An 18817-nucleotide genomic window follows, 5' to 3' on the forward strand; every position below is an offset into this window, starting at 1 on the left:
TATATTCTGTTCTGACTAGTAAATCCTAGAGGGAAGGCGGGGGTAGGTGAGTGGGAAGAGATTAACCAAAGAACTTCTATGCATTATGCATGACCCATGGACACAGATACTAATGTGGTGAAGGCCTGGGGGGTGCGGTGTAGAAGGGGTCATGGGGAAAAAAAGAGGACATCTGTAATTCTTTCAACAATAAAGATAAATTTAAAATAAAGTAAGTGGAAAGTGTATATAGATACACACTTTAATAGAAAGTGTGTGTGAGTGTGTGTGTGTGTGTGTGTATATATATATATATATATACACACTTTCTATGTAAAGAACTGTTACAAAGAACTATCGAATCACCTCAAGTCATTTTTGGAATGAAGCGCAATTTAAATAATCGAGCAAACAGCTAACTAACAGTCCAGTGGGAAGCAGATTCTCTCCCAGGAGATACAAATTTTATGTCAGGGTACAAATGAGAACTAATCAGGTTATACACGGGGTGAGCTCCCATGGCTTGGGAGGGATAGGATGCTGCTTGTAGTCTCGTAAACATTAGGAATCCCAAGAAAGCTTGTTTATTACACCCTTAGAAATGATGGGGAGGGCAGGGTGCAGGTCTCTGATGCTTGTCTCCGGTGGGCTTAGGTTTTAAAATGACAAGATATCATAGAACAAGAGCCTACCTGAGCCTTAAGGCACTGGTCTGGGTCTTCCTCTTTGGATGATACCCTCATGCTCACGCAGTTCTGCCCCCTCACTCCCACCATCTGACACCCTCAAGTCCGCGAAGACCCTTCGGTAAGCCCAGCATGTGTGTGCCCACTGAGTGCATGTTAGCTGAAGCACCTAGAAACATGTCTGAGGTGGCAAGCTCTGGATTCCGAAGAATGGAAGTCTTTTCAGCCATCTAGTGCAGGGATGAGAAAAGGTCTTCTGTAAAGGGCCAGGGAATAAATACTTTAGGTTAGTGGGCCATAGGTCTCTGTAACAACTATATAACTCTGCCATCGTAGGGTGAGAGCAGCCATAGACAATGTGTAAACGCATGAGCTTGACTGTGTTTTAGTGAAATTTTACATATAGACACTAACATTTGACCTTCATAGTAAACCTTATTCTTTGGACTTTTTCCAGTCATTTAAAAATAAAAAAGCCATACTTATTTCAAAAATAGTGGACTGGATTTGGCTCACGGGCTGTAGTTTGTCAACTCCTGACCTACCGCCGTCGTTTTACTCCTGCACCACCTTCTGACTGTACCATTTCCCTCTTTATTGTGCCGTTCTTTGAAACCTCTTGCCCTTTCTCTCAACTTGCTGAGGCTCAAATATCCTTTGGAGGGTCTGTGCTTCTGGCCTTCATGTAGCTCAGCAGGGAGAGCCAGCATCCCTACCTAAAAGGACTGTTAGGTCAGGATCAGATAATGCTCCTCTTCCCTTTTCTGTGTCCTGGCTAGTCTGACATATAATTTGGGAATATGAAGCTTACAGATGTACTCTGACCAGTGGGTCTGGTTTCTGCAGGGATTCCAAGGCTCTAATGAACAGAGCATGCTGCCTGAATGGCAGCGACAGTCTTGATTTTTATATAATCGAGGATATTTATATCTTTTAATAGGTTGGTGCCTTGGAGTTCTTCTCCAGCATGAAACTGAGAGTCAGACAGAGGTCTGGATAATAAATTTGGTGTCATCTCTTAGAACAATAATATATCAGAAGGGTATTCAGGCTGGAGTGGTAATGTGCGATGGAAACGGGGGAATTATAAACATTTTATCCTGCTCTATCCTTGCTATATTTAAAATGAAGACACAATACAGACTTTTATGTGGATGTGTTTAAAGGGAGATAATGTGCCCTGTATCATAGGGGAACAGAACCCAGAACATTCTCAGATTTGTAGCTTTGGCTGCAGTTTGTGGAGCTGCCCAGCACACCAGCTCCTGCATTTTATTCAGGGCTGGGAAGCAGTGGGGGTGACAGAGTCTTAGGACGCCCACAGAAGGATATTGGTTTGGTTGGTCTGACAGATGCAGTGATTTATGAGAGTGCTTGTTAAGGGACATCTGCTGCTGAGAGCTGCCAGATGAAAGGCACGCAGGAGGGAGGCGGAGGAGATCAAGGAACAGGAGAGGGAGGGCTCTGTATAAGGCAGGCAAGGATCATCCTAATTATAGTGTTAGAATCGAGAGTTGATGTGGACCTGTAGAATAGTGAAAAATGGTAGAAGTGGCATAGGCTTTGGAATTTCACACACCTGGCTCTACCGCTGGTTAGCTGAAATTTTAGGTGAGTTGCTTCCCTTTCTTTGAGCCTCCATTTCTCATCTATAAAATGGGTATAATTACACTCTCCTCCTCTCCCACTATGTGAAATTGTACTGACATAAAAGTCCAAGCAGAGTTCCTGGTGCCTAGGAGAACTCAGTAAGTGGTGGACATTATCAATGTTTGTCCATATAAAATACTTAGAATTTCTAATACCTAGCAGAGAGTAGGTGCTGTATAAGTTTTAGTGCAAAATAGTAGTATAGCTACAACCTATCACCCTTAGATATATTAGGAACTATGTGAATAGCTTTATGTGCACTCATTTAACTGTTTCCTATGAAGTATGCATACCGGTGCAGCCATGGGTGCTGCTAAACACCCTACAATGCACAGGGCAGCCCCTCTCCCCAGCAAGGAAGCATTTGGCTCCAAATGTCAATAGTGCCAAGGCTGAGAAACTTTGAGCTAACTACAAGGAGCCAGCAAGCACAATTTTATGAAGCTGGAAGGGATGAGAACCTGAAATACTTGACAAATAACACTAATGACCACCATGCATCTTCAGGCCTAAAAGCTGTCATGAAGGCCCTTCAGAAGGTATTTTCCATGATACAGGTGAACTATTATTTTGAGGGATAGCCATGGAATAGCTCTTCTAACATAGCCAACTCCATCAAAGGGCAGAGGAGACCCCCGGACCCACTTATCAGCTGCCCGCTGCTCGTCCTCGGCAGTCTCTCTGGATCAGCACTGTCCGAAAGATGCATAATGCAGGCCACATCTATAATTTAAAATTTTCCAGTATCCACATGAAAAAAGTTAAAAGGAACAAGTGAAATTAATTTAATATTGTAATTTATTTAATCCAATATGTCCAAAATACTATCATTTCAACACATAATCAATGTAAAAATATTGAGATATTTTACTTTTCTTTTCCTCTCTGTCTTTGAAATTTGGTGTGTACTTTATGTTTGGACTAGCCCCATAGCAATTGTGCAGTTGGCATATACGACTAGTGGTTACAGTACTGGTTGTGATGCTCTGGAGGGTTCCCTGGGACTTAATGCGGGACTTGCCTTGATCTCTAAGGACCAGCAGCACTGCTGTAACACAGAGCCAGTAAGCTGAGAGCAGGACGTGACTTCCAGGAATATCTGTCCCAGACTGCCAAAGGTGGTCCGCATATATTTTAGGAACAAAGTGGGATTGGTCTTCTGTGTGGTCTGTGCCATCAAGCTCCTTTTCTGTTTCTCATTGGCAGGTGCCTCGTCTCCAGACATGGAGCCCAGCTATGGGGGAGGTCTCTTTGACATGGTGAAAGGAGGTGCAGGCAGGCTCTTCAGTAACCTAAAGGACAACCTGAAAGACACCCTCAAAGACACATCTTCCAGAGTTATACAATCTGTTACCAGGTGTGTGTGTTCTTCCTGGTTGAATTAATGGACCTTTGTGCCCCCAAAGGATCTGGTTACCTGCCGTTTGCTTGTCTGGCTCAAAGACTATCAATTTGGGGATGTCATTTCATGGGATCTGGTTGACTGAGCAATGTCACTGAAGCCATGAAGTTGAGTCTTTCAGCAGCTACAAGCTCAGGGTGGGAGGACTCAGCTCATTGATACATGAGAGTACTCTGGGTTGCCATCCCTGGCTTTTGAATCAGCATCCTGAGTTCTAATGCATTATCTACCCTTGTTAACTGTGTGATCTACGGCAAGTTAATTAACTTCTCTGAGCTTTACTTTTGTATCCTGGTAGAATTTGTGCCTTTGGGTGTTTGAGAATTAAATGAGATAATCATGTTTATGCAATCTGAATAAGCAATACTAATGGGTTGCAATCAAAACAGAATTTTGTTTTTGTATTTTAATAGCCTTTTAAAATTTATTTAGCGGGAGAAATTTTCTACCCTGTCACTGTATGAAAACTTTTATAAGACCATATGAATTTTTTAAATTTTTATTCTTAGGTATTACAAAGTTTTAGGGTTACTAAGTTACAGTGTGCAGCTTTAAATCAGAAATTCAAATGTCAAGTCCAATATATTAATCAACATTTTAATCTTTGTTCAAAGGTAAAATTTGTCCCTTACCTTCAATCCCCACCCGGGGCCTGGTAGGCAGAAAAAGCATGCCCTTTGTTCTTTCTCAGTCACTTCCTCCCCTACCCCCTACCTGCTGACACCTATGGGTGATATTTCCCTGTAGGCAAAGAACCTGGAACAATGTTAATAAATAAGTATTGTTTTCGGAGTGGATTCTGTTCGTAAAGTGGCATCTGTTTGTAAAGACTATTGGGGTGCACGGGTGGAAGCGATAGATTTAAGCTCTTTAGGGTGTAGGCTGTCTTCTCTCAACAATGCTCCCTTGTTAGAGAGAAGACTTGAGGGAAGTTAAAATGTGCCAGCTAGAGGGAAGCTTCCCCGTTGATGATGGGCAGGTGATTGAGAGAGAGCAATCTTGTCATATTTAGATCATTTTAATGAGTGTCCTTTCTTGTCTGGCTTTTAGCTACACGAAGGGAGATTTAGACTTCACTTATGTTACCTCCAGAATTATTGGTAAGTTTCTCATGTTTATTAACTGCTCAGTTTTCAATTGCTGCTCATCATGACAGCAGACCTGTTTAACCTGTTTTCTTTCTGTGTGACCCTCCAGTGATGTCCTTTCCTCTGGATAATGTCGACATAGGATTCAGGAATCAGGTTGATGACATTCGGAGCTTTTTGGATTCCAGACATCTTGACCACTACACGGTGTACAATCTGTCACCCAAGTCTTATCGAACTGCCAAGTTTCACAGCAGGGTAAGGAATTTTAGCTCTGGGATCACAGGGTTGAGACATAACAGGGTATTTCTCCTCCTAAGAGCTATCCTCAAAGCCTTCACCCTGTGGCACATGAAGCTGAAAAACTACACACGCTGGACATTTCTAGCCACAAAATATTCACTAGGCTTTACTGAGATATTCTGAAGATTTTCTTGGGGTGAAGATATTTGCAGGAAAGTTTATCTGTCAGTGAAATACCATCTAAGTTAGGGCCTCAAATCAGTTGTGGTTGGTTGCTCAGTTACTATGAGGCTCAGTTGGAGACTGAACTGCCACATGAGGCATTTGGCTATCTTTGTACTATAACACTAATCATGCCTTTAACCTTTCTTTATTGTTACTTGGGCATTGAGATGAGGCAATGTAACTAGACCAGTACAGACACACTAGTATTAATGAAACTAGCTTGCTGACATTCAGTAAAAAAGCTTCTTTCATGAATGAAGATAGCACATAAAGAGTTTACATGGTAGGTTTGGTAATACTATTACTAATATTAATAGTAGTGAGAGCAGCAGCCAACACTTATAGAGCATGTACACTGTGCTGGGAACTTGACATGCAGTATTTCATTAAATTCTCTCAACAGCCCTCTGAGATACATGGAGAAACTGAGGCATAAAGAGGTAAGGTAACTTGCCCAAGACCACAACTGCTAGTAAGTGGCTTAAGGCCTGTGTTCTTAACCATTACCCCAGGCTGACAGTATTACTTGGAAAAGATGGATTGCCCTCTGAAGGAGCTTCTGGAAATAGACTGAGAAATATTCCTAGTTCAGGAGCTATGAGAGCTGGCTTTGGTTTGAATCTAATGTCGAGCCTGATATTTCTGGCCATTAAATTCTCTTTTTTAATATTACATTTATTGGATTAACATTATGTAAGTAACATAATTACATTAGGGTAAGGTACTTAATGCTATGTAAGTTACAAGTGTACAGTTCTAGAATACATCATCTGTATATTGTACTGTGTGTTCATCACCCAAAGCCTAGTCTCCTGTCACTGAGTTCTTGATTTACTCACCAAGATAAGGCTTTTTCTCTCTCAAAAACATCTGCAAATATTTAGACTTAGCCTTTACATATAATTGTTTCTGCAACTACGTCTTGTCTATTAATAAATCAAAGGGCTTTTCTGTACGTTGGACCCTTTAAAAGTGAAACTTGGTTTCCAAACTGTAAAATGGTATCTGTGTATCTGGGATCTCAGCTTTGATACCAGAACACATTTTGCTCCAAATTTCAGTTGCCATTGATAGTGTCCAGGCCTCAGTTTCCAGATCTGTAAAAAACATAAGAAGGTTGACCTGCATGCTCTCTTAAGATTCCTGCCCTAATGTTCAGTATGATAAGGGAGGGTTTTGTTAAGGACTCTCCCTTCTCAGAGTGTTCTCCAAATAGCAAGAGATAACCCAGTGGTTCTCAAACTTCAGTGTACATCAGAATCACCTAGAGGGCTTGTTAAATACCAGTCCTAGCATTGCTGATTCAGCGGGACACAGTGCGGGGAGAATCCAAATTGCTAACAACTTCCTGGGTGCTGCTACTCTGTCTCCCTGGGGACCATTCTGAGAAGCACCAATGAAACCATCTGAAGCGGTTTGGCACTCTCTAACAGAGATTTTAAATGCAGCTCCTTAAAATTCCCTATAATTAATTGCCCTACCAGCTCTACTCCATCTATTACCTTCAGAGTAAGTGAATTGATGTCAAACAAAAGTGTGGGTAGTTATTCTGTTTCTAACTCAGATGCAAATCTTTAGAATTGATTTTTTTCTATTTTGGAGACTAAATCAGTGCCATCATTTTTAAAACTGAAGGAATGTGGAACATCCTGCACAATTGTTCATAGAAATTTTATTTGATCTTAAAAGATCTGTGATAGGCTGGAACAGTTTCCTTCTGAAAGTAAATAAAGATATAATATCATTATAGAAGCATTCATACATATGAAGATGTATCTTTGGGTAGTATTTATAAAAGCAGTCACTATAAAGATACCTATTAGTGTAACTACATATTTTGTGACCAAGCTTAACAATCTTACCAGAGGAACCAGGAATTATATGTTGAATTGAAACTGCCATGGGCTGCTTGCTCTCACTTGCCTTAAAAGGGCAGGAAGCGTGTTTATTTTATTTGATACCTAGAATAGTGCCTGGGATGGCTAAATGTTTCACAGATGAATGGATGTGTCAAGGACTGTTAAACACGTAGATATAAAATAAATATTTGATTCTTGTTCTCAAGGCACGTAAGCCCAGTTGGAGAGAGAACCCAGGACAAATGCAAATATGTACAGTACCTACTGAGGGAGATTAGTGAAGGGAGACAGCAGTGAGGGCTGGACCTTTATAAGTCTTTTTTTTTTTTTAAGAGTAAATTTTTTTTTATTCAATTTCTGAGAGAGGATGGGAGAGAGAGAGAGAGAGAGAAACATCGATGTGGGAGAGAAACATCGGTTGCCTCCCACACGTGCCCTAACCGAGGATTGAACCCACAACATGGGTATGTGCCCTGATCACACCCGTGACCCTTAGGTGCATGGTATGATGCTCTAACCAACTGAGCCACACCGGCCAGGACAGTAAGTCTTGTGTAGGTGAAAGGTATGGTGTTATTTCTTTTCCATGCAAATTGCAGAATGTGTCTTAAGAGGTTCTTCATGACCTGGCCTCTGCCTGCCTCTCTGACTTCATCTCTTCTCATGCCCAGAAACCTCATACTCCAACCAGAGGGCACACACACTGTCTCTTTGCATGAGCTGCTCCTTCTCCCTAAAAAGCCATCCATTACCACACTGCCCCCACCCCTTCTTTGTTAGCCTAACTTCACTAAAGGGAGGATTTCCACAAGGCTTTTCCAATCCTTTCTCCCTAAAATACAGGATTTCATGATATCCTCAGCCCTCCAGAGATAGCCCCAGGCTCTGCAAATTAGAACTAGACCCTCTGGCATAGCTCCTGCACCCTCAGTTGCATATGAGTTAGGCCCCAAAATGGTATATTCATCTTAGCTCTATTTTTCACGTGGCTTTTTCAAGCTTCTGGTCCTTTCTGTCCCCAAGTAGTAACTCTATGAATTGATTTGCGTCTTACTGTTGCATTACTTAGAAAAGCTGTCTTGCGTCTCATCTTCCAGTCCATGAAGACTAAAGCCGTTTCTTCCTCCTTTCAGGTCAGTGGAGTATTAGGTCTGCAGTTAAATGTTATTTTAATAAGTGTATATGGCAGAGTGTTCCATAAATCCCAGTGTTGGAAAAGACTAAACAGGAGACTGGTTTTGTTTATAGACTCACAGGCATCCAGCTCTGTCTGTCTTTGTGCCTTAAAAACTGAACTCAGTCACTTTACATTTTTACCATGTGATGTGTTTGGGAATACTGGTGGTAGTGGCAAAGACGTGCTGTTTCTAGGAAGAATTTATTTGCTTAGGGATTTGATTCTATATTTTGATTAGCTTTTATGCTTAGAAGTCACATGGTTTGACAGGAATCATATGCAATAATAAAAAAGCAGTTTTCTTAGTATTTGCCTAAGTAACAGAAAGTTAAAATAGGACTCTGCGTTTAGTTTCAGTTTTAGCAGAAGATTCAGCTCAAAACAGCACATGGCAGATAGTCCCAGATTCAAAGTGAGGTGCCAGAATACCTTTTAGAATTACAGAGGAGGTATTGAAGGTCAGTTTTTAGTTCTTCTTAGCCAGTACCACCTTGAGGAAGCGATAAGTACTGACGTTGACAATAAAGTCCTGGAAACTAATGAGATGCATCATCTAAACCAGATGTTCTTAATCTGAGTTGAAAAGACAGGGGTCCACTGTGTATTTAGGTCCATGGATGGGCTTCAGAGAGTTTAAGCATCTGCTTCCACTTCATTTTCTAAACTATAATTGTGGAAAAATATACATAACATAAATGTATCCTTTTAACCATTTGCAAGTGTACAAATCAGTGGCATTAAATACACCACTGTGTTGTGTCATCATCATCGCTGTCTATACCCACAGCTTTTCCGCATCGTCCTCCAAGTAAACACTGGACCCATCCACTCCGTGTGTGTACGGGTGTGTACGGGTGTGTACGGGTGTGTACACTGGCTCCCTTTCTGCACAGATGGTTTAGAGCTGTGCCCCAGAACATCAGGAACCCCTGCTTTACACATCATGCTGTTGTCAATAAATAGAACACTGGGTGAATGGCCGTCGAATCCGGCCTGGCTGTGACGTCCTGGCATCCGGACCGATGCCATCTCAGTGCCCCTGTGAGCCCGCTCTCCCTCTGCCCAAGCAGGAAGGAAGGTCTGCTGTCGGTCAGCGCAGAAAGGTAGCCCTGCAGCTTCCTTCAGACTCTCCCTTCATTTTGACTCTTTCCAAACCACATGGCCTTGCACGATTTCTTCCCTTTTGGGAACAACTGGATTTTTGGAAGATATATGATCAACTTGAGCTTCTTTAAGAGGCCTTGATTGTAGGTGAGCCTTTTCTTTTGGCCTTTTCCTTCCTGGGTTCCCTAAAGCTCCCGTCGTTTCTGCTTTGGTTTGCTGGTGGGTGCCGGGTTGGCGGTAGAGGAGCGACGCTCCCTCTTTCCCTCTGCTGCGATGCGGAAGGGTGAGGACAGGAAATAGGGGGCAGAAAGAAACCCCGGCCTGGCAGCCGGGCGGCCGGGGGTCCCCACGCTGTGGCTGCTGTGAATCGAATGTAGTAACCGTGGTAAAATATAGCCATTACATGAAGCCTCAAGATGTAAGATGGAAATGTAGTAAATATTCATCAGGCAGTGTGGTATAATAGAGAACACACAAATTTACTATTTTTATTGAGGTATAATGTGCATAATACATACAAATTTTAAACTTTAGAAATTACACTAGGTTCCTACCTCAGCTGTTCCCCTTCCTGGGTAAGTTACCTCACCTGAAACTCAGTTTTCTCCTGTATAACATGGGGGTGACAATACGAACACCTATCTCACAAATACTTAGAACATTTTTCTCTAGGTTTTCTTAAGAAATAAATTTGATTGCAGTGCCTGTCATAGAGTAAGCATTCAGTAAGTGGTAGCCATGATCAACATGGGTAATAATAAAATGCTGCCATAAATAATTGACCAGCCCGCCGGTCATGGCTCAGCTGTTGAGCTTTGACCTAGGATCCAGGCGATCGGGGTTCGATTCCCGATCAGGGCACATGCCCGGGCTGTGGGCTCGATCCCTGGTTGGGAGCATGCAGGAGGCAACCGATCAATGACTCTCTCATCATTGATGTTTATATCTCTCTCCCTCTCCTTTCCTTTCTCTGAAATCAATAAAGATATATTTAAAAAAATAATAATAATTGACCAAAATACCCCTGTCCTCCAAAAATGGTTTCAGATTCTGGATACACTGGATATGGCTCTTCAGTCTGATTTTCCATAGCACCTTTTGCTCTTATACTCAGCAGATGGGATGCTTGTGCCATCTTATCTCATGCTTGGGGTGACAGACAGATGAAAATTGAATGGCATCCAGCCCGGGTTCTCATTTGGCCTCTTTTCCCACTGGGTGACATCATGGCAGTCTTGCAACCCTTATGGTGTTCTCTGATGCTTTGCAGCTCCGGGAGGTGTTCAAAAGGACTGGGGACGGCACAGCGAAGTGTCACTTGCCCTAAGATAGTGCTTACTGTGTGAAACTGTGAACTCCAGAGAGAGAGGAAAAAAATAGCTTGCAGTGATTGAATTCCTCTTTAGAATGTTTTGGATTTGTTTATGCCTTAATGTTTTTTCCCCTTTAGACAGAGCACATGCTTTAAAAAAGTTCTAATTGTATGTTTGCTTAATGATGTGTCATTATATATCGAGTAAATATGTAATTATAGAGCACTTTAAATTAATATTATTTACTTGATTGATTTAATTATTCTGGAGCTATTAGCCTATTGTGCTAAGAACAATTTAGCGAACTTTTAACTGAGACTTGTTATAAATATTGGCAGTGTTTGTGTGGGTGACATACAGTTTCTAAAATGTTTAAAAATACTGCCTGGGAAAACAAATTTCCTACACTTTTACATAGTTGCAATCTAAAAAAACAGCAAAATTTATTCACTTGTTCTTGCACATGCAGACAAATCTGATTACAAGAAGAGATTGCCAAGTGGGGCTCGTGCTTTTACTCATTCATTCACTCAGCGAATACCTGCTGAGCACCTGCCATTCAGCTAGTACATGCAAACTGGATTTGGGTTGCAAAAATGAATAAGTTACGTACGGTCTCTCTTCTCATGGAGCTTAGTGTAGAGGGGAGACAGACATAAACAGTTAATTTGAATACAGCTTGACAAGATGCTGACACTATGTTGATGTCGTTGTGCTACTAAATTCTCACAACAATCTTGTAATACCCATTTTTACTTTACACACAAGAGAATTGTGGCTTAGGTAGTAAGTGGTAAGGCCAAGATGGAAACCCGGCCTGTGGGCTTACCCTTGTTGCTCTACCTATAAGAGCTGTAATAGATGAAAGTGGACAAGGGCCTGGGTACAAAGATGACTAAGTTGACTAAATATTTCTGCCTTTGGTTGTGTTAGAGAAACTGTCAGAGACAAGAGAGCACTTGAACTTGGGTTTTGAAGGAAGAATAGTGATTTACTAGGGGAGAAAAAACATTGCAGACAGGAAGCAAGCTGTGGAAATGTACATTTTGTAATTCCTCTGATGGCAAAAACTTATCTTCCCAATTATTTTTTAAATCGGTATATTATCTCCATTCCCTGAAGAGACATCAGTGGGGAATCTATTTGGGGGATAAAAAATGGGCCAGATACAGCCCTGAATCATGTTGGGTAAAAAGAACAATATGTTGCAGAGTTCAAATCAACAAAAGCCCGATACTGGGTGACCGTGCAGCGTTTGGTAGCTATGTCAAGCATTGCAACGACTTTGTTTCATAAACCACATCTGTCATTCCCAAAGGTATAGAAAAATGGGTTACCAGAAAGGTTCCCTCCCACTACCCTGTAATCATCTTATAGGAAAAAAAAGTTACAAATCAACCAAAAAGAATGGGCTCTCTTGGTAGCCCCAGAGAGAGAAACATGTGTTTTCTTTTAGATGTCAGCTTTAAGAGACCACACATAATTTAATATTTGGAGTGGTTATTATCTGGTTACCAGAAAAGGTCAAACCAAACAGATTGCTCCTCCTTCCCTTGCTCCACTGTTAAATTTTAGGCATTTGAGACATTTGGGTTTTCATAGGCCAGTGGTGTTAGTGTTGTAAAACACTTTCTGATGACACCATCCGCACAAAACCCATTCTTTCTCCAGAATTCCCTATGTCAGCCAGTGGTGCCTGCTCCCATTCTTCTATCCAGCCATTCACACCGGAAGCCTGGAATCATCCTTGACTCTTTCCCCTCCATCTCTCTCATAAGTACGCCCCTCCTCACTCATGCACGGCCGCCATGAGATCAGTCCCCTACTCTAGTGTGTAGAGGTATTTCACTTCCTTCTTTGCTTCTTAATCCCTCAAGTCTCCTTGCACCCTCCTGAGCCTCAGCCACCACCAGCCCTTCCTTAGACTCCTCAGCAGCCTCGTCACTGATCTCTCTGACTACTCTCATGTCGTCCACATCCAATCCCCGTACTGGATCTTGAGGGTTCTTTGGAAAATGAAGATCTGAGAATCACTCTTTTTTAAAATACTTCTCCCAGTTCCTCACAAGGCCTTGTAGGTAGGATCTGACCCCCTTCAGTCTACGCTGTTGCCATACAGTGTCTCATTCATTTTTTTCCCAAACATTTTTGGCTCTCTCTGACCTCAGGGCTTTGTACTGGCAGTTACCTGCTACAATAATAATGATAGCTACATTTATAGATCACTTTGTGTGAGTCAGATACTGAGCTAAGCCCTTGAAATACATTCTCATGTAGTACCCACAATCCTGTCAGGTAGGTAGGTAGGCATCATTTGCCACATTTTGTGAAGAAAGGCTTGTATATAATTTTATTAACCAGTGTCACCCCAGTAAATTCAGTTTTTAAAAAAGAAAGCCTTAAAGAGTTCACAAAGTTTGCCCTAGTCTAAGCTTCTCTTTATTATTCATTAGTTAAATTAGTGAATATCAATTGAGGGTGATACCTAGTATTTTGAAGGAAATAATAATCTCAACCAGTATATACTGTTGTGGCACAATGATTATATTCAGAAGACCAACTTGCAATGCTATACTGACCAGCAGTGTGATTTTTGACAAGACAACCTCTGAGAGTCAGTTTCCTCATCTGCAAAATGGGGATCATATCAATACCTGTCTTATATGATTGCTGTACAGATTAGAGCCAAGCAGAACATAGTCGGTGCTCTATAAAATGTGATAATTGAATATGTGTTAGATGAATAAAAATGGTGAAGGTTGGCCCTATGGAGCTGCGTGTCCTTTCATTAAAAGAGAAAGAATTAAGAGCCCTGAACAAGGTTTGGCTCATATTGCTGCACTTTTCATGTGCTCATGAGAGCTGGTATAAAATAAGGAACAGTCTAGAGTTTATATGGTAAACCTGTAATTAAACACCTAGTAGGTAGGTCAAAACATTTTATACTTAATAGAAATTAAATTTGGAATGTTGTACAGTAGTATTATAGCCAACGAGATATATCTGAGACATAATTATTGCTAATTGAAATGAAATTTTGGGTAACCTCACAGAATTTAAAAAAAACAAACCCAAATATGTAGTTTAAATGGTCTAGCTGAATTTAAAATGTATTTAAAAATGTGTTTTCATTCCCTTATGGAAACAGAATTTTTTAATGAAAAGACTGCTGGATTCCGTAACTCTTCTTCCTGTGTTTGGACCGCTCTCAGCTGTTCCTGGCTATATTAAAAGAGGCTAGAGTGTCACTCCCAGGAGCAGTTGTTCGGTGTCATACCTGTTGATGGAGAAGAAGTCACTAGGGGAATTCATTTCCTTTTCCTTGTTCCCTTAGGTTTCAGAATGCAGTTGGCCCATTAGGCAGGCCCCCAGTCTGCACAACCTCTTTGCTGTGTGTCGGAATATGTATAACTGGCTACTACAGAATCCCAAAAACGTCTGTGTTGTCCACTGCTTGGTGAGTAAGCTTCATTGTTGTTGTCATCGTCTTGGCTGTTTGGTATAATTTGCTCAAATACTGTTGGCCCTATGCGGATTGATGAGCAGGTAACATTTAAGTTGAGATCATTTATTGAGCTCCTACTTAGGAATTAGGTGATCTGGGGGATATAAAAATGAGGAATGACCTTATTATTCTTGCCTTGAAATTTGAGCACTAGTGGGACAGGCGGACATGTACATAAACCACATCATAAAGGGATTCTGAATGTGTGGAGACAAGAGCAGATAAAGATGCCATTGAGCTTGTGTGAATAAAGTTGCCATAAACACATTGGAGTATTTATTTTTTCTTAAATTTTTATTTTTTATTTTTTCAATTACAGTTGATATACAATATTATATTAGTTTCAAGGACAGGAGATGGTGACTAGAGATTTATATAACTTACATAGTGATCACCCTGATAGGTCTAGTACCCATCTGACATTATACAGTTATTACAATATTATTGACTATATTCCCTGTGCTTTCCTTACTTTTTGTGTTTGAATAAAAATGAAATAAAAAGACACCTATACCCTTGTAAGTAGTCACATACTCACTTTACAGAGTTCCTTTCTCTAGCCCTTTTTCCGAGGCCTCTTATTGTTTAAAACTCAACTTTCAGTAAAATCTTTTTGACTCTTTTGAGTGTTTTCACCATATGGACATTTCTACTATATAACTAGATGCCTTCTGTGGCATTTGGTGAACTCCCTATTGTCCCTCCAGACTAAGAGCATCTTATAGGCAAGAACTATGTCTTCTTTGCCTTTGCACCCCAGGTATGAAAGATTTGAATAAGTGATTGACAACATAAACAAATGAGCGTAAATACTGGAAATACTCATTGCTTCTGAAAACCTCAGGGCATGTTTCTACTCTGATATTACTGGATCACTCTCCCTCTTCTTGTTGAAAGCTAGTTGGCTAAGAGGGGGAAACGCAGAACATTTTTTCTTCTTTCCACTTCAAATACTTAACTTCTAATATAAAAACAAATAAAATTTTGTAGAAGACCTACATGGCAGGTAAAAGGAAGGGACCCATTTCAAAGCACCTTGAGTCTGGTAGAAGAGTGTCTGGAAGATTAAATTCTAAAAAAAATTAAGATTGAGAAAAATGTCTTTTTTAAAGAAAAATGTCCTTGGAATAAGGACAACAATAAATGCTTGAGGCACATGATATAATCTTATCTTAAGTCCTTTACTCTGTTCCTTTATCGGGGAACAAATGTCAAGCTGGAAAGGGAGTAGCAGTAATTAAGACAAAGCCGATAGGTAGTGAGATAGTAAAAGAGCCTCGCAGTACTGAACAATATCTACTCTCCAGACTTAAATTATGTGACCGAATGCCGAAAGCACTCGGAAAAGCAATTATGGATCCCTTATGTAATCTGAGGAAGCTCGAAGAAGTGGTGCCAGGCAATCAAAGGGAGATTGTTTCCAAAAGACAGAGGAGGTTGATCCTGGAAAGTTACAGCTGGTGAGCCTGATGGCAATTCAGGCAAAATTCTCATATAAATTTTTGCACAGATGATTTTCAACTCTTAGAAAAAAACACCAAAAATTGGGTTATTATGAATGCACATGTTAAACCAACTGAACTTTTTGCAACAGACTAATAGATTAGTAGAGAGAGTTTATTGGATTTCTGCAAGGCATTTACCAGTTTCTTGTAATCAAGATGGAGAAACTTGGGCTAGGTTGTTACATATCTTGTGAAATCGTGGTTGAATATCTGCTTCCAAAGGTAGATGGCTGATAGATCAGCAGCCTCCCAAGGTTGCGTTTGGTTGCCCTTTAATTAACATTTTTGATGGCAACGTGGAGATCAGTCTCACCGATTTTCTCAGAATGGGAGATTCGCATAATGAATCTAGATTTTAAAGGTTTGAGGAGATTGGTTGTTTAACAGAAACTATGTGAAGTTAAACACGGGATAAATGTACAGTCTTGAATTCTGATTCTAAAATATTAAATACATTCGCCCATTAGCTTCACCATCATCTGAAAAAGAACAAGGGGCTTTAGTGTATGGGAAGATCAATCGAGCTTATGGTGTGACTTAGCCTGCATTTAAACTAGCGTGGCCTGAGGTTATGTTGATAAAAACTTAGTGTCCAAACTAAGGAAGATGATATTTCCTCCCTAGTTTGGTTAGAACACATGTCATAGTTTACGTTTCACATCTGGGCAGCATATTTAAGGTGGTTGTTTTAAAACTGGCTTGTTCAGAGGAAGTACACCAAACGATGATGTCTCTTGAAATGGAATATCAAATGAGGAAGAACTGAAGGGATTTTATGTTAGGGTTCTCCAGAGAAACAGAAACAGTAGGATATCATATATATATAGTTTCCCCAAAAATGTATGCATGCTATGAATAATTATAAAGGCAGTGTTTATTAAAATACCTTTCATTTTCAAAATTTAACTATCAGCTGTCAAAGTGTGTATACATTTTTGGGGGACACCCTAGAGAAATATGAAATTTATTATAGGAATTGACTCATTGGTTATGGAGGCTGAGAAGTCCCATAACTGCAAAGGGTTTGCCCTTTGCAAGCTGGAGACCCAGGAAGGCCAATGGTATAATTTAGTCTGTGTCTGAAGGCCTCACAACCAAGGGGGCTCCTGGTGTAAGTGTGGGAGTCCAAAGGTCCCAAAACTGGGAGCTCTGATGTCTGAAGGCAGGGGAAGGTGGAGGTCCCAGCTCAAGAAGAGAGAATTTGCCCTTCCTTCACCTTTTGTTCTGTTTGGGCCCTCAGCAGATTGGATGATGCCCCCTCCCTTTGGATGAGGGTGGATGTCTTTACTGAATCTAGTGATTCAGATGCTGACCTCTTCCAGGAACATCCCCGCATACATGCCCAAAAATAATGTTTTACCAAGTGTATGGGCTCCCGTAGCCCAGCCAAGTTAACACATAAAATGGACCATTGAAGATTGGGTGTGGTTTTCACCTGGCAAATAAAAGTGTTGATGGAAAGGGAGGTATTTCAGATATGTCAGGGTTGTTACAGGAGGAAAGGAGTCAGTTTACTCTTGGTCTTCCCAGAAGGAAGAGTGAAGATCATTGAGTGGCATAGACTTCAACTCAGCCTTTTCAATGTAAGGAAGAACCTTGTAAACTGGCCTGGCCTACTTCAAGTTGCACTAAGCTCCCTGTCACTTACAGTGTTCTGGAAGAGGTTGGTCACCATCTGTCAGGAATGTGATTGTATATATTCCTCCACTGAATGAGGTTGAATCAGGCGACGCTTCTTTTATATGATTTTATATGAATCTAGGAACATATATTGTATGCCATATATACATAGCATATTCCAAAATACAATATTTACCTAGCCTGTGAACTCTACCTTCAGCTCTAAGCCAAGAGGCCTCAACTGTTAGTTCTGATGTCACAATTCCAAAGTTACATTGACGATTAGATTATTTTCCAGTAACTATATGCAAATCAAATTTATATTGCAGGGTTTCAAGGTGAGTAGAGAGTCAGTTTCATCCGAAGAATAAATCTCTCCTTTCTGCTTTGCGATTTAAATAGCTGAACAGCTGGGACTGAGTTTGGTTTTCAAGTAAACAATTTTGAACTGACAGGCATGCCCAGTTAAAAGGATTTCTGTCCTCTCTCCCTCGCACCCCCAGCTCCTCTCTTTTAATGGCAAGCATAGCCATTCTCAGTGGTGAGTGGCTGATCGGACCATGTTTGTGACAAGTTTATGCATTTTCTTTGGCAGGATGGACGAGCAGCATCGTCAATTCTGGTTGGTGCTATGTTCATTTTCTGTAATCTCTACTCCACTCCCGGCCCAGCTGTTCGATTGTTATATGCAAAGCGACCAGGAATCGGACTCTCGCCATCCCACAGGAGGTAAAGTAAGCTAGACGCGGGGTAGGTGCAGACATAATGGAATTGGTGTCATGTACTTAAAAAAACACACACAACCTTTTAGATACTTGACTTCTTATCTTCAGTCACAGTTTCTTCCTTTTATTTAAAATTTGCATCTCCTTACCTTTTTTTGTGTGGATTAAAAGTGCTTCTGATGATAAAATTCTAAAAATTTCCCAGTGCCAGCCTTTAACTGCTAAATCTAATCTGTTAGATCAAAGAGGAATAGCTGTTCAGATATGGAGCCAGTAGTGAGCTCCCATAAGCTTTTTCATTTAACAAATACCCCTCCATCTGTTCTTTGGGGGAAGTACAACAGTGTCACTAGATAAAAGCTTTCCTCAATTATTGGCTGCATTCTCTTTCGCTAGTTCATATTAAAGTAATTAGCATAGTAAATTTTTATTGTCAGTTAATAATTTACAAAAACAAATGTCTTCGCAAAGATCTATGACTTCTTTCTTCTGGTGTGGTGGGCCCCAACAGAATGACAATCTTCTGTTTTAGATACCTGGGCTATATGTGTGACCTCCTGGCAGACAAACCCTACCGTCCTCACTTCAAGCCTCTCACGATTAAGTCGATCACTGTCAGTCCAGTCCCTTTTTTTAACAAACAGAGAAACGGATGTCGCCCTTACTGTGATGTACTGATTGGAGAAACCAAAATATATTCAACCTGCACAGATTTTGAACGAATGAAGTAAGTCAT

General features: G+C 40.8%; 1 protein-coding gene across 3 annotated transcripts in view; it reads left to right on the plus strand.

Moving 5' to 3' along the window:
• Window positions 1–18817, plus strand: part of DNAJC6 (DnaJ heat shock protein family (Hsp40) member C6) — a 109895-nt gene that overhangs the window by 63495 nt on the left and 27583 nt on the right. For all 3 annotated transcript variants that reach the window (XM_081144045.1, XM_081144046.1, XM_081144047.1), the window contains exons 2-7: window positions 3522–3672; window positions 4768–4817; window positions 4915–5063; window positions 14061–14183; window positions 17952–18085; window positions 18614–18808. In XM_081144045.1, the coding sequence (XP_081000171.1) occupies window positions 3522–3672; window positions 4768–4817; window positions 4915–5063; window positions 14061–14183; window positions 17952–18085; window positions 18614–18808 (802 nt within the window). The remainder of the gene's footprint in view (window positions 1–3521; window positions 3673–4767; window positions 4818–4914; window positions 5064–14060; window positions 14184–17951; window positions 18086–18613; window positions 18809–18817) is intronic.

Source organism: Miniopterus schreibersii (assembly GCF_964146895.1).
Source record: "Miniopterus schreibersii genome assembly, chromosome: 8".
Taxonomy (NCBI): Eukaryota; Metazoa; Chordata; class Mammalia; order Chiroptera; family Miniopteridae; genus Miniopterus; species Miniopterus schreibersii.